At 32.4% G+C, this 14,905-nt stretch overlaps 2 protein-coding genes across 25 annotated transcripts; both read right to left on the reverse strand.

Annotated features, from left to right (window-relative positions):
* Nucleotides 1–48: 48 nt before the first annotated feature.
* On the reverse strand, nt 49–6,340 carry LOC145331634 (protein phosphatase inhibitor 2-like). 22 transcript variants are annotated; one of them, XM_080176544.1, is made up of 9 exons: nt 6,201–6,340; nt 5,918–5,981; nt 4,988–5,133; nt 4,465–4,516; nt 3,834–3,944; nt 2,869–3,132; nt 2,089–2,130; nt 1,163–1,958; nt 758–938 (listed from the first exon to the last, which is right to left on the reverse strand). In XM_080176544.1, exons 1-6 carry the CDS (start codon nt 6,287–6,289, stop codon nt 2,974–2,976), a joined length of 621 nt encoding a protein of 206 aa, XP_080032670.1. In that variant the 5' UTR covers nt 6,290–6,340; the 3' UTR covers nt 758–938; nt 1,163–1,958; nt 2,089–2,130; nt 2,869–2,973. The 22 variants fall into 22 exon arrangements, with proteins under 22 accessions (XP_080032577.1, XP_080032670.1, XP_080032653.1 ...); XM_080176527.1 differs by having other exon boundaries at nt 1,163–1,971; XM_080176553.1 differs by having other exon boundaries at nt 2,864–3,132.
* Nucleotides 6,341–6,393: 53 nt separating this feature from the next.
* Nucleotides 6,394–14,247, reverse strand: LOC145331584 (uncharacterized). 3 transcript variants are annotated; one of them, XR_013883796.1, is made up of 11 exons: nt 14,039–14,247; nt 13,468–13,738; nt 13,076–13,317; nt 12,605–12,689; nt 11,867–12,357; nt 11,006–11,201; nt 10,447–10,533; nt 9,932–10,018; nt 8,884–8,950; nt 7,232–7,976; nt 6,394–7,095 (listed from the first exon to the last, which is right to left on the reverse strand). XR_013883796.1 is itself a non-coding variant. In XM_080176331.1 (10 exons), exons 1-10 carry the CDS (start codon nt 14,161–14,163, stop codon nt 7,891–7,893), a joined length of 1,737 nt encoding a protein of 578 aa, XP_080032457.1. In that variant the 5' UTR covers nt 14,164–14,247; the 3' UTR covers nt 6,394–7,890. The 3 variants fall into 3 exon arrangements, 2 of the variants coding, with proteins under 2 accessions (XP_080032457.1, XP_080032466.1); XM_080176331.1 differs by having other exon boundaries at nt 6,394–7,976; XM_080176340.1 differs by having other exon boundaries at nt 6,394–7,970; nt 14,039–14,241.
* Nucleotides 14,248–14,905: the final 658 nt, after the last annotated feature.

The raw sequence follows: 14,905 nt of genomic DNA on the forward strand, positions 1-14,905 counted from the left end.
AAAGATGCAAGACTAATTGGCGAAATAAATAATATTAAGTAAGAAACATTTTAATAATAAAGTTTATTATTATTGCATTCAACCAACACATTTGTTGTTATTAATCTAAAACAGGTTAATTAATAATCTCGATAGTTATAACAAAACTGACAATAAATAATATTTTACGAGATTTTATAGAAATCATTTTAAACTTTTGCTTGGAGTAGGAGGCGGGCATAAACCGAAAATAGGCCAATTTGCACGATTTTACCAATTATAGGCCTATAAAAGTACATTTTTTTCTTTAATAAGAAAAAACATGCCTGTAAAGGCCATGAACCGCTAAAATAAAAATCTTATCGTTTAGGATGCTTGAATATTTTATTTTATTTAAAAACACAAAAGCTTTATAATTGAAATCTCAAGGACTCCTAACAAAAAAAATGGAACAAGAAATCGCGTCATGCCGGCCCCTTTAAAGGTTATTAATCGCAAACACTAATTTTTTCTGTTTTATTTTCTGTGTTTTATTCGCAAATATATTAGTTACCTAGTTGACTTTTGTGCTCAACCATTACAAACATTTAACATACAATACTAGACTTAGTACAAACAAAAACATGATAAAACTTTGGTAATAATAAAGAGAGTATCACAAATAACAATTTTGATATCAAAAGTTACTAATAACGGGTACTAATCTTAATTTAAGTGATTAATAAAATACATATTGTGTTTTTTTTTTATGAAAAAAATAAGGGGGGGGGGGTTGGGGTTGGTGGCGCCTTTCGACTCAAATTCCATTTAAAGAAAATTCACGTGTTATTGTGGAGGTTTATCGTATGGATAGAAAATCATTTTTAAAATGCCAAAAATTGTTTGATTCAACAACCGGTGAACCTATAAATGAAACCCGGTTAAGTCTGTAGACAAAGGGGGGTTTTTAATGCAACCATCTCGCAATCAATGCGCAAATGGCACTTAAAATCCGAATTTCGTAGATTAGATAGGACCTTTGACATTTCTATGAGAAAATAGCCAAAAACGGCCAAACAGCTGAGCGTTCAGCCGGTAGCCGTTACTTTTCCAACTTTTTGTTAAATTTAATGAAGTTTTTAAAACACATGCCAAGTTTCATAACGAAATTCGGACTCTTAAGTGCCATTTGCGCATTGATAACGAGATGGTTGCATTTGCCCTTTACGAAGGGAATTATAACAAACTAATCTAGACTATATTATAACAAATATTAGAACTAAGCTGCTTGCATTTATAAAATTAAAATCACAATTATCTTTAAGAAATAGTATATTGCTAGACTAATCAAATATTGCATAGATTTTCAAAATATTCAAAAATTGGATCACGACCAAAATAAGAAGTATTTCTTTACAATAAAGAGGGCAAATAGCGTCCATTGCTAATGGCAATGGACGTTTTCGCGCATTTAGTATCAGGATCTAACGTATTTTCAGCTGTAAAAAGAAATGAATTCATAATTTGGTCTTGATCCAAAACTATAATCACCAGTTATAAAATGACAAGTTTCAATAGTACCTAATTATGCATCATATAGGGAAATTGGGGTGGGCTAGAATTTTATCTTAAACTTTTGAACTGAAAAAGTAATTTTAATCGATCTAATTTTAACTTAAAGAGAATGTACGTAAAGTAATTAAATTGTTGTTGAAATACAAATAAAATAATTCAAATCGATAAAAATCACACATTCTCTTAGTTCCTGTGTTCATACAATGCCAGTTAATTGCCCCCAAAAAGATGGATCTCATGCTTTTTGAATTCCTTTGCTTTGTAGGGAAGGCTTTAAGTGACATAGTTATTACTAATACATAAATTGACCAAATTAGATCTCAATAATGACTTCAATCTAATAATTTTTTTCTCAACAAATACGAATTTAAATTATTATTAGATTATACTGAAAACAGAAAGGTGGCTGTATTATAAAGCTTTATCTTCGTGACTTCTCTAAAGTAGGAAAAGGACAATAGCCGATCAAATAATTAAAATTTATGTGTGAAAGTATCCCTCGTGAAGAATAGGGTGATATCTTGGTATCTTAATTTATCGGCCATTGTCCCCTACCTGCTTGATGTATCTATTGTCTGTCTAGAACAGTCAGGTATTCTGGAAGATGTCGCCAAGTCATGTACACCCGTAGACAATAATAATTATGGTCAACAATGAAATACATGAAAAATCTTAATTCATATGTTAATATTCCTCAATCTATTCATGCATCCAATTGACCAAAGAGAGAGGTCATTTTCTAGTAAATCCCGTAAAGGTGTGTGTTATAAGGCCTAAAAATAGTAGTAGAACGATAAGGTGCTCTATATATTTGTATTCCCTATTGAATAGAACAATAGGGAAATTTTTTTTTTCTTTTTGATAACCGTACCTGGAATATCTTTAAAAAATACGAAATTTTTATCAAACGCTTTGTTTGGCTCAAACTGACAAAAATTAAAAAAAAATATAATTATAATAATAATGTTTTCTATAGGTACAAGGTAAAGGTTAAGAACAATCTATACCATTAAACAAAGGAAGAAGTCATTCTTTACAGGTTGATTTATTATAATTATATTTTTTTTATTTGTGTCAGTTTGAGCCAAACAAAGCGTTTGATAGAAATTTCAAGATATTCCAGGTACGGTTATCAAAAAAAAAAAAAAAAAATTTCTTCCCTATTGTTCTATTCAATAGGAAATACAAATATATAGAGCACCTTATCGTTCTACTACTATTTTTAGGCCTTATAACACACACCTTTACGGGATTTACTAGAAAATGACCTCTCTCTTATTGAAAAAAACTTTTTGTTCTAAAACCTAAGTATAAAATCCTACGGATTTACATGACTGGCGTAATTAAATTAAGACAAGATGATTGTGAAACTAATTCACTTCTGACTGACTGGGTTGCGGCGCTGTGATGATTTGTGACAAATTTTGTGTGGTCAGTGGTTCACAACTCCTGGCCAGAATGCTCCATAGGTTGGTCTGTCGTTTTGGTAAGCTCCTCTGAATCTTGTTGTTGAGATGTTTCAGCTCCACCATCTTCGTTATTAGCTACTTCCTCGGGAGTACCAGACACGTCGGCTTTGTCATCAGTGCTCTTGGAGTCCTAGATTAAACAAATTCTTATCTTATGATACATCCACACCACAACATATATTTTCATATGCATGGCATTTCATGGCCTAATCTTGAAGTAACTTTAGTGAAAATTGCGGATCAACTTGAATTGTGGCTCAGAATACATGTTGAGTGAAATATAAAATTTGCTTAAGGATCCAACAACCAATTACTGTTTGCAATTAAACATGACATCGACATCTTTCCGGATTGTAACTGCTGTAACGGCGAGGGTGAGGTAATAACGAGGAGCTCTCATGAGACAGCGTGTCAAGTCATACTTGAACGTGGAGCTTAAGCTGGCCCTGGTGGCTATACATAAGTGTCTCAACATACTCCAGGAGTCTTAGGTCCAAACCCTAAGAAACTATGGCTAATCAAACAAAGACATTAAAGAACACGATTAGTTTTCATGAAAACTTGTGGCTTTTGGAAATGAAAAACGATTACTGTCGTTTACAGAGACATAACATAATTTTTTATAGATTGTAGACAGTTTAAAAGATGTTATTTTCTATTCTTTTAGCCGAAAAAATATCAAATTCCAAGAAAAATTGTTAAGTTACGCAAAAATACTTGAAATACTTAGAAGGGTGCTCTGAAAAAGGTGTAACACACACACACAAATTCTTTGGTGATTATTATTTTTGCGTTTGTCAATGGCTGGACATACAATTTTTAAAATAATACCTCTTCATCGTCCTCTCCCTCATTCATAAGTTGTCTGGCCATCTTGACTGCGTAGAACTCATTGTAATGCGCCTTGCGCTTCTGCTCAAATTTAGCCCGCGCATCTCTCTCCTATGGAAAGACAAAATATGATGAATTAATCCGGGATCTGAAGGGATGAGACTTTTAACTATAAATTGATATACAACAACAATGATTATCGGCAAAATAACCACTTTTGTTAATTTAACTACTCTTTTGGTTTAATAATTTTGAACTAACTTATCAAAATTCATCAATTTGTTACCCAACGATTAAGAATTATTAAACTTTGGATACCAGTAGGGGTGTATATTCTGCAAATTTGCAGCAGGGAAAAAAAATTAATCTTGTGGAGAATATACACCCCTGGATACCAGTGCAAATTACCATCTAGTGTCAACTCCAACCCTGTGAATAAGTAAATGCTATCTTTATACAATTCTAAAATATTTATGTTTCTTCAAATAAAATAAAAGATTCAAATATCCAGTGATTTTAATATTACCAATCAGGACATTTTATGGTTTTTTATTTTTGTACTGTACAAGTAGATTTAAACGCGTTGATACAGCCTAATTTTATAGTTATAAAGCTAAAAATTGGAATATACCTCTGGGCTAAGCAATTTTAAATCTTCTTCATCTCCACTTGGTTCACTAGCTCTGAAACACATAGATAGATATAAACAAGTGGCGAACTACCTTCAGAGATTAGTGACAATTTAGAGAAATTGCAATCAATTCTGCCTATAATAATAATCAAATATCAAACAGGAAAGAGTATATTAAGTTTGTGAATATCATATAAAGAAGGTAAAAGGTAAAAATAAACAATTTTTTTTTGACGAGTAAGAGTTTAACTTACAAATCAAAGTATGCATCTTTGATCTTCAAATATGTAAATAGCATTCAAAAAGATGCAAATTTTGTTTTATAAAATGAACTTTGACTTTCCAAAATTTTTTTTCATTATTCCTGTCCAGAGACAACCTGGAGGCTAAATTCAAAATGTTTTTTAGAATAGAGAAACTACATCCCAAAAGGAAACTTGTTGTGAAAAACCTATCCTCTCACTCCAAAGAAAAAGCCTATAATCACTGTTTACGTAAGTGTCACCCCCCCCCCCCCCATTACCTTCTAGGTCTGGGCCCTTTGTGCCCCTCAGCTGCTATTCTGGCGGCTAGTAGATTAGCATCAAGTTCATCTTTCTCTACTTCATCCTCACTGTCATATGCCTCATATGGTGTTTTAGGCTCCTCAATTTTCATAAACCCATAATCCTGAATTATAGCTATCTATAATACAAAATAGCTTGATGTCTGTCCGTCCGTCCCTTAAGATTTCGATAACCACTGAACCGATCGGATTCTACTCTTCAGGGAATATACCTAGTGGTCCTGTGGTGGTTTTAGGCTATTTTCTTGGGGGGTGGGACACACCAAACCCCCCCCCATAAAAAAAAATTTCCACCAATTAAAATTTTTTTTTTTTACAAATTTGCTATTTTTTCGAAAATTTGTGTTTTCATTTGTATTTTTTCCGCTGGGTAGATAATAGAAGATGTAAGTATACCTCTTGGGGTAAAGCCCCTAGAGGCTATGTGCGAAGCCGCTAGTCCTATAATAAAGTACTAAATTTTATTGTCTAAAGCTAAAATACTGTTCTGGTTGGTGGTACGTAACTTTACAGAGATCCTTTATAAATATCCTTGGGTGGTTTTAGGCTATTTCCTTGACATTCCTCGGCATCTACTAGAGGTTAGGGCGGATCAACAACAATATAATGTGAAAGCAGCAAAGACAACAATGATTATATTCATAAATAACACAGGAACAGTTAGGAAATAATAATTTTTCATTTTGATGTATATCTTTTTACTAAATCTTGTATAACTATACGGCTTTATGTGCTTTTGTAGGTATGTGACGGATGTTATTTCAATATTTACATAAAAAAGAGGTTCTTTACTGAGCAAAGTGAAAAGAAAGCTTCGTTTACAGAAGCAAACAGACATCCTCTAATCATAGAATTTATGCGCTAATTTAGAACATACTCAAGTTTTACCTTGTCAGCTGGATGTAATGTAGCAAGAATATTTGATTCGTCAAAATGGGGTTCTTTCATGCACCTGCAAATATATTTATATTAAAAATTAATTTGTATTCAATGCAAGGACATCCAGATTAGTTAAGGCCGAAATTACCCTATAAATTTTTAATATTAAGATTCTAATTCCCCACATAAAAGTTGCCCCCCCCCCCCTAGCTATTCGGTAATTAAGTGTAAATAAATGTATCTCCTATTGTACACCCCCTCTCGACTTTAAATAAAAACAAAGGGAACTTACTTTGGCGTTGCCTCATCCCCATGGTGTTCAAAACTTGTTGACTGTTTTAGAATTCCACGTTTAGGCTTCTTCGTCAGGTTTTCGGCCATTTTTAAGCAGAGAATTTATCACTAATTTTGATTAAAAGATGGCAAAAGGGTTAAAACCCTAGATATTTTATTAAACCTGTTAAATTTAAAAAATCTTTACTACATTTATGTCTGAAAAATTTATAAAAAATAATCTTTCACAATGTTTAATATGTTTACATATCTATCTAATAACTATATAAATGTATTTTATTTAGTGTACAACATTATAAATATGAAATAATCTATTAGTTTTGTTTAAGCGTTATATTAGGAATATTTTGAGTGATCTTTGGAAAATAGTACTAAAAATAATTATGCTACATTCAAAGTACACAAATATTTGAGCTAAATATTGCAATATTTGTACATTGGCGTTAATGGAGTAGAGCGTGGTTTGATCACTTTTTAGCGAGCCTGCCATAACGTACTATGTATTATGTAAGTTATGAATCACCCCACAAATGAATCAAACCTGTTCCCTCTTTTATTCATAATTCATGAACATTTAAAAATGTGAGCGTTGTTTGAGTTACTTTACTTGCTCTTACTTTAATTTATGTAGGAGATCTAATGAAAATAAATAGATTTAACAAATAATTCAAATCATAAAGATCTTTGTATAAAAATATCCACAATTGTGCTTTATTTATCAGCGTGATATACAATACAGCATGAATATTGAATACTTTATCTTAATATCCTTCACATTTCATAATACTAATATCCATACTAAATATTTTTGATGGCTCAGAAAATCCACTAATTTTTCTTTTTTATCTATCAAAAATAAACTTCTTAACTGATAATAAAAACATAAAAATATACTGTACAATTATATTAAACAGGTAGATACATTAATGATTCACTGTGTATTAGGATGGCTTAACTTAAATTTCTCTCGATTTTTAACATATATAATTGGACTTTCTAAATACACGGTTATTCATTGATGTATCTAACCTGAAAAGCTCAGAACTAAACATTTTATTACAATTTGTGCAGTAGAATGCATATACAAAAAAATAAATCACCATTTTTAATCTCACCATTACATCGTATTTCTTAAATAATATATTTCAGAAGCTCAATATTAACAACATAATATAAAAATAAATTTTAATGTATATAAATAAATCTTTTAGACAATAAGATCATTGATGTTCACCCATTACATGTATTGGCCCATTTTCTTTGGTAGCACAGCTACTCTTTAGTCTCTATAATTCTTATAACTCATAGTTAGAGTTATTTTTATTAGTTAGTTTGAGCCAGAATGAAAAATCATTTATCGTGTCGAATTATGGACAATACCTATTTTAAAGGATTAAACAAACAAAAAACTTAAATTGGAATTAATCTAATAATTTTTCATTTATACTATCCGCTGTCCATAATTCGATGCGATACTATTCCACGTTACTGTAAAATGTAAATATAATATCATCAAGTACTTAGCAACTTTATGAAATGAAGATAAATATCATATGTAGGTAGAAGATGTGTGTACTGTACTTATTGTAAAAATATAAAATTACAGACAAATAAATTTGACCAACTCAAAACCACGCAAGAACGTCCATTTGACCGTTTTAATGACCCCAAAAAATTGTCTGGTTGATTTAGCTTTGCTTACTTCTGGAAGCTCTTCTATGCGGGGAGTAAACATGTTTGATTATCTGGCAGTCATCAGAATCTGAATCTGCATCTAAACATAATAAATGTAAGAAAACCTAGCTTTTAACAAGGACGATTAAGTCCATATAGATAGTTATGAACTGTTCCAGTGTAGAACATAATTTCATGAACGGTTTGAAAGTGAAGCTAATGTAAGGGGGGGGGGGGGCGTAATGACATTTAAACTTAAACGGTGAGCAAAATGGTCTAAATATTGAGCTAGACAATTGAATCTTACATAAGCCTAGTCCTAAAGATACTAGATCTAAATGAAAAAAAAATTGAAAAATTTTTATTTTAAGGTTAGGTATGAAAACCCTGCGGAAATGGAATTTTTAGGCCTTTTTTGGTGTAATTTGATGTAAAAACTCACTTTTCATTGTTTTTATCTAAAGTCGTTACGACCCCCCCCCCCCTTAAGGTAAATCAATTCATCCTTTTGGTTCCATATAAAAGATGAGCAAGGACATCACACGTAGGGGTGTATATTCTGCACGGGATCCCCTGCTCAAGATGGGGGGGGGGGGGGGATAAAAAAATGTGGGAGGGAGGAAAAATGAAAAAATAAAGAGTAAATTTGTAAAAAAAAACAAATATATGTGGAATGGGTAACAAAAGTGAATAAAATAGAGTACCTAAAACATTTTTAATCCATCCTTAGGGGAAAACTAGGGGGGAGGGGAGATATTAATTTTTTGAAGTCAGGGAAAAAGAATACATCTTGTGCAGAATATGCATCCCTATGAATATGATAGTCACTGTAGTTATTGCTTTTCATCACTACATTTTTAGAATCAATGGACAACATGATTTGTTATTAGATTCTAATTGATTTAAGGAGTCATTACACGAAATTTCAGAGTTATTTACATTTCCCCCATAGTACACTTAACATAAGTTAAGAGAGTAGCTTTGGAATTAAGAATATTAATTGAAACCTTGTTGAGTAGATAGTGATAGGTTTTCTCTGTAGTTGGTGCTTTTGATCACTCGTGTCTCCATCTTCTAAACAAGGACAATTATCTTCAGTATGTTTCAAATGGTTTAGCTAACCTTAATGAAATAGAGGAAGAAAGACAAGGATTAAATAGATGAAAGCGGGGAATAGTTCTAGGTTTTCTAACGAATTATATACCTACTAGCGGCTTCGCCCCTAGCCTCTAGGGGCTTTGCCCCAAGAGGTTTGACCAAACCAATTTTTCGTATTTTAGATTTAAAAGAAAAATTTAAAAAAATTAGGGGGGGGATTTTTTTTTTTTTGGGGGGGGGGGGGGGGGGTGGATCGACCCCACTATTTTAATTTTAGTTTTAAAAAGAAATTTTTTTTTTTGGGGGGGGGATTTTTATATTTTGGGGGGGTTGGGGGTGTCCCACCCCCCCAAAAAATAGTTATAAACCTTCCCGGGACCTATGAGAAGCTACCCTGAAAAGGAGAACCCGATCGGTTCAGCGGTTAGCGAGATCCTTCGCTACAAACAAACAGACAAACAAACGAACAGACAGACATCGTTCTACTTTGTATTATAGATATAATAAAAGTAGTTCTCTCAAAATACATACGGTAGACGGACTATCAATTTTCATTAAGCAGCTACGCTACTTAAAATAAATAAGGTTTCCTAAGTTTCCTTGGAATAAGAGAAGACGTCAACTTAAATGGAATTAAAAAAAATATTCAGATGATGAATTTTAGTTTTTGAGTCTTAGAAAAGAATTTTTAATATAATATTGATTAGATAGATATACGGATATAGAAAATATATAATTTCTTTCTATGTAAAGCAGATCGGAAAAACAATCCCATACTATAAAGTATTAAGATTTTTTTGTCTGAGGCTTAAAATCTTAGAAAATCCTGGTACTTTGTGTACTTTTCAGAGTGTTCTTAGTGCGTAATGGGGTACTTAGTGTGATTGCACTAAAATTGTAAAACATGAAATCATTCCTTTAAAAAAAAGAGATTTAGTAAAACAAAATTGTATTAACCTGTTCAGAATGAGCAAGTCGTTTTGACTTTGGAATAACAACAAATACAGGTAGTTCTGCCTCGGGGTCCTCAATATCAACAACTGTCTGCAAATGTATGTATAAGTGTTTGAGTGAAAAATATCTTGAAAAAGTGGCATGAACAGAGATTCACATAGGTGTGAAAAAAAGGGGGAAAGTCGGTCTACCCAGTTTCAAACCCTTGCATTAAATAAATCACCTTTACTTTTAATTCAGAAATGAAATTTAAGACTTTTGTACAGAAGTATTGTCTGTCCATTATACCTATCAAGTCGCACATATCTGTAGGCAAAGGCAAACGTTAGTGCTAATAATAGCGAAAAGAGTCCACCACGCTTTTATTTCCGGTCTTTGTTATGATGCAATTTTGGCCGAGATTTGATCCCACCACCAACCAGACAACTAGTTTAAGACAAAAGAACTGGGGTCACTAAAAATTGTCATAAAACTAAAGATTTGCTTTTTATATAAAGTAAAAAGAAAGTAAGACTTACTTTTTTATCGAAAGCTTCCAAGAAATCTTGAATATCTGAGGGAGAATCTTTCTTTCTTTTCAGACTGTTGTTATAACTTTGACTATCCTGAAACATCACATACAGTTAAGTAGTTTGTTGTATGTTCAAGTGCATGAGTTTGTTTGCTAAGATCTGGAAAAGTTCTTTCCTCAATTTTATAGAAATTCAGTATGGGTTTCAAACATCACCCATAATAAAATAAATGATCCCCCTCCCTTAAAAAATTGCATGTGGGCGAAACCATTAGTGCATAAAAAGTAAGAAAATGAGTTATTAAAGTAAAAAGTATAAGTTAGGAACATAGTATCATGTATAATTAATATTCAGACTTAGATAAAATATCTACCTTGTCAAGAAATTACAGAGCCCCTGTATGGATGCGTCCCTATGTTAGTGTTTGTGTCTGTACTGGACTGTATTAATGTTTTTGCGGGACAAAGCGGTTTGCAACAAGGTGTGTTTTTTTTTGTATAAAAAAGGAAAGTCTAGTTGATTTGATCTAGTAGCTACATTACCTAATGCCATATCTATTATATACCTGTTCTTCAGACTGTTGATTATGACTGCAGTACGCTTTACCAGGATTAGTTATTAGCGGCTGAATACGGGACATGTTATTTGTGAGCATTTCAGTGGAGTTTTGTGAGCTCTGCCGCCTTGCAGACAACCTGTTGTTTCTAGCTTCAACGCTCCTGTTTACACTGTCTGGGACAGCTGGAGCGGATACGTTTAATCTAAAACAAAGAGAACGTCAGAATTTATATAAACAAGGGTGACAACATTCATAACAACGACGCCTAACAGATCAGACGAGTTTAAGATCGTAGGGACAATTCAATCATGTCTAAATTAACAATAAGAGCTATTCTTACAGACTGACCCCAAATATAGCAAAGCTTCGCTTAAAAAAGGATTTGTAAAATTGTTTAGGTATTTCACGAAGAATTAATATTTTTAACTATAGCCTAATCATTGGCACTTGCTTACCTAAAGTTAATTTTTAACATAACTTCATACTTGAATAAAAAAAATGGAAAAAAAATTGTGATCTGTCTTAAGATCTATTTATGTAACAGTTAATCTTTTTAACAAAGGATTTACTCTGAAAAGCAAATAATCTTTTCTATTTCTTATTATTCATCAAAATTACATATTTAATTCTATTCAGTACAAAAAAATATAAATACAGGAAAACACCCACTAAGCTTTTCTTACATATCTAAAGCATATTACATTAAAGGAAAGTTATTATGAAAAATTAAATTTGTTATAGGAGTTTTGAAGGAAAATTTTTTCGAACACTGAACATACAATAGGTAAAACATGAAGAAGTAAATAATAAAATATTGAAGGTCTTTGCATTATAGACTACAAGTCGAAATAAAGGTTGTTTATTTACCTGTCTGCTTGACCACCTTGCCATAAATTCTTTCGTATGACCGATCCTCTCTTGCTCACTATGACCGTTCTTCTGTAAGCTCCCGCCAAGCCCGGCGAGTTCGCCGCCACCTCATTTAGACCAGACCGTGACTCTGTCTGATTCTGACTTGACTGAATGTTACCAGGACCGCCGCTGCCTCTGACAGGTGATCCTCTCCCTGGCGAACTGCCGCCGCCTTTTGAATTAATTCGTGGCCGCCCTTTGCGTGATATTCTTGGCCCGACATCCTCGTCAACGCTTAAAGTTCGCGAGGCCACCATTGCTGGCGATAGGTCCCGCCGACAAGGAAGATGATCATCAAGGCTACGACGAAAGTTTGGAGGTGTTTGTTGGATTGAAGTCCCGTAAAATTTGGAGGTTCCCACTCCGTTGCTACTTTCTGGTAGATTTGGAGTTAAAGTAGTAAGTGATATGTGATCTTGTTTCTTCATATATTCAGCCACGTGGATCTAAAAATAATATATTGCAAGAACTTGAAGAGAATAATTTCAGGCATGATAGCTTTTTAATACGACAATGTTTAAAAACACAATATTTCAGTATGATTTAATTCTTAAACAACACATAGCTTTATTCAAAGAGGCACTGTAAAATTATGTCGCTATAAAAACTATATTTCTTTTTACGCTTGAAGATCATTATGTTCATTTAGTGCAAAGGATTTCTTTATTGGAGATGAAAGATGATTTTAAAAACCTGTAGTTGAGATTTTGCTGTTAGACAATCAATGGCATCAAGAACCCCACTGTGTTGAAAGCTTGATATCATTAACAGGGCATTTCTAACAAAAAAGTAGGTTATATTACATTATCATATATAGAAAAGGTAGAATTCGTCAAGCTTGAGTTCAAACTAGCAAAAGAAGAGAAAATAAGTCTTAAACAATATCCTAGCATTAACGTGCAGTTAAAAATTCCAAATAAAAAGAAATAAAGTATAGTTTAAAAGACATCAAACACAATATCGCATGCAAATCTTATTAGTCAAAGTTTTGTTTTCGAGTCGTGCTTTCCATTTATTTTATTTCAATTTCTGATCAATGATTAATTGTCTTTTAAAATACAAAAACAGTATCAACTGTGCTTTCAGTCCCATATATGGTACAAAAAATATAATCCTAGACCTATAATGTTTCGTTGACATGCTAGAAATACATATACAATATACCTGTATAAACTCTCTGCTACAATTTCACGCCCCTTGTCTCTTACAAACCCTTCGAGCAGTCTGGCCAGATGAGAAAAGCCTCTGCCCATATGGCCAATAATATATTCATTCCACATTTTCATTATTTTCTTTTCTCCTTCGTTTACATCTGTAAAATCACTGAGCTGTTTTGCACAATACCCAGTAACAGAGGAGTAATCCACTGGAAGCTCGGGACTATCTTCAGTCAGTTTTAAGGGGATCTAAAATATTAAAATATTTTTCTTATCGTACGTTACATTTTATCAATATATCTAATTTGAACTTCTTAAAATGTACAACTGTTTTGCCTTTTATGGCGACTAAGTAAATGGAAAAAGATTTTAATATTAAGAAATGATATACAATCTTACCCCATTTCTTGCTTGTAGCAGTCTTCGTTCTGTGAGAGGTAGATTTTTCAGCAGGGTTTCAAACTTTGGTTTTGCTTCAGCCTTTCCAGATTTACCCTTTTTGTTCGGCTTTACAGCTGGAGGTGACGCTGCTTTTAGTGAGGCAGTTTTCGGCGACGCTGCTTTTAGTGAGACAGTTTTCGGTGATGCTGTTTTCAGAGAAGCAGCTTTCTTCGGTTCGGGTGTTTTTCTGGCTTTTGATGACCGAGAAGGCATTGGGGACACACTATTACTTAATGTACATGTGTGAGAATATAAATACTATTTGAAGATCATTACTTTGACAGTCAGGCGCAATAAATTTGACGACCTCTCCATTTCCCCCCAAATATTATTTAAGATTCATTTCATTTGTTGGTTATACCTTGTACCTAAATCATAAATGATTTTACTTTGAGCTGGGAGGAGATATATTTAAAGGATAAAAAGGATAAAACCGTGGTGTTAGGTACATTGATAGGGAAAACCCATTAATGATTGATAATTATCATGCATTTTCAGAAAAATAAAGTATAATCACACATAAATTTGCCTGCTTAATTCACTGATTAACTTCCTTTTTCGCAACTTTGGTGGCAAGTCGTTGATTGAATTCAGCCCTTCTCCCATGTAAACTATTTTCATCCGTTTCAAAATATCCTGTTTCCTATTACCCATAGTTTGTTTAGGATTGATTTTTATTCCACCAACAAGACAATGAACTCCATGAAAACCATTTGGTAGTTTTTATTAAATATATCTGAAAATATACATGTATTTATTTATTTGAAAATCAGGACCAAAAGGGTAAGTTGAACTTAAAAGCATAACAAGGGATCATAACAGCATTTTTTAGGATTAAAGCAAAATACGCACAAAGCTAATTACCTTGCAAAAACAAAAATTTCAGATACTTTTTAATGATTCGTTCACTCTTAGAACATGTATAAGTCATTTTTTAAATATTAAAATGTTATTTCAAACATCTTTCACAGAATCACAACGCGGTAAATCAAAACTAATTGGATTTCTGGTGTGTCACAAATATTACCATTAAATTTCAGGGTCGCCACATTTTGTCGATATATTTCCCCAAAGTTTAGAGTGATTTTTTACATGTAATAAAACGATTGTTGAAATTAAATTATAGCTAAAGATAGAGAAAACTAGTTTATTTAATTATATTAATTCTGAAAATAACTGCTATATAAATAAAATACCTCAAAATTGACGACTAAAGTATATGAATTTTAAAGTCTGATAATTTTAAAATTGAGCTTTTATACTCATTTTTTAGAAAGTATTTAAAAGAAAATACATTTTTAAACATACCCTAGCAATTTCTTTTCATTCTGATCACTAGAACCAACTGTCTGTTACTTTTTATAAAAATGGGGTCATTATTATCTTCTTTAAGGTA

This window comes from Acartia tonsa, chromosome 1 (genome assembly GCF_053477335.1).
Source record: "Acartia tonsa isolate MP-2025a chromosome 1, ASM5347733v1, whole genome shotgun sequence".
Classification (NCBI taxonomy): Eukaryota; Metazoa; Arthropoda; class Copepoda; order Calanoida; family Acartiidae; genus Acartia; species Acartia tonsa.

Bases quoted from the DNA above. Each gene is read 5' to 3' on its own strand.
- LOC145331584 (XM_080176331.1), bottom strand. From the start codon at position 14,163: ATGGGTAATAGGAAACAGGATATTTTGAAACGGATGAAAATAGTTTAC. The intron at 13,318-13,467 runs GTAAGATTGTAT...TTAATATTTTAG, and splicing joins TGCTACAAGCAAGAAATGGG to ATCCCCTTAAAACTGACTGA. The intron at 10,534-11,005 runs GTATATAATAGA...GTGATGTTTCAG, and splicing joins ATCAACAGTCTGAAGAACAG to GATAGTCAAAGTTATAACAA.
- LOC145331634 (XM_080176451.1), bottom strand. From the start codon at position 6,289: ATGGCCGAAAACCTGACGAAGAAGCCTAAACGTGGAATTCTAAAACAG. The intron at 5,982-6,200 runs GTAAGTTCCCTT...ATATATTTGCAG, and splicing joins GGGGATGAGGCAACGCCAAA to GTGCATGAAAGAACCCCATT. The intron at 5,134-5,917 runs GTAAAACTTGAG...GCTATAATTCAG, and splicing joins CATTACATCCAGCTGACAAG to GATTATGGGTTTATGAAAAT.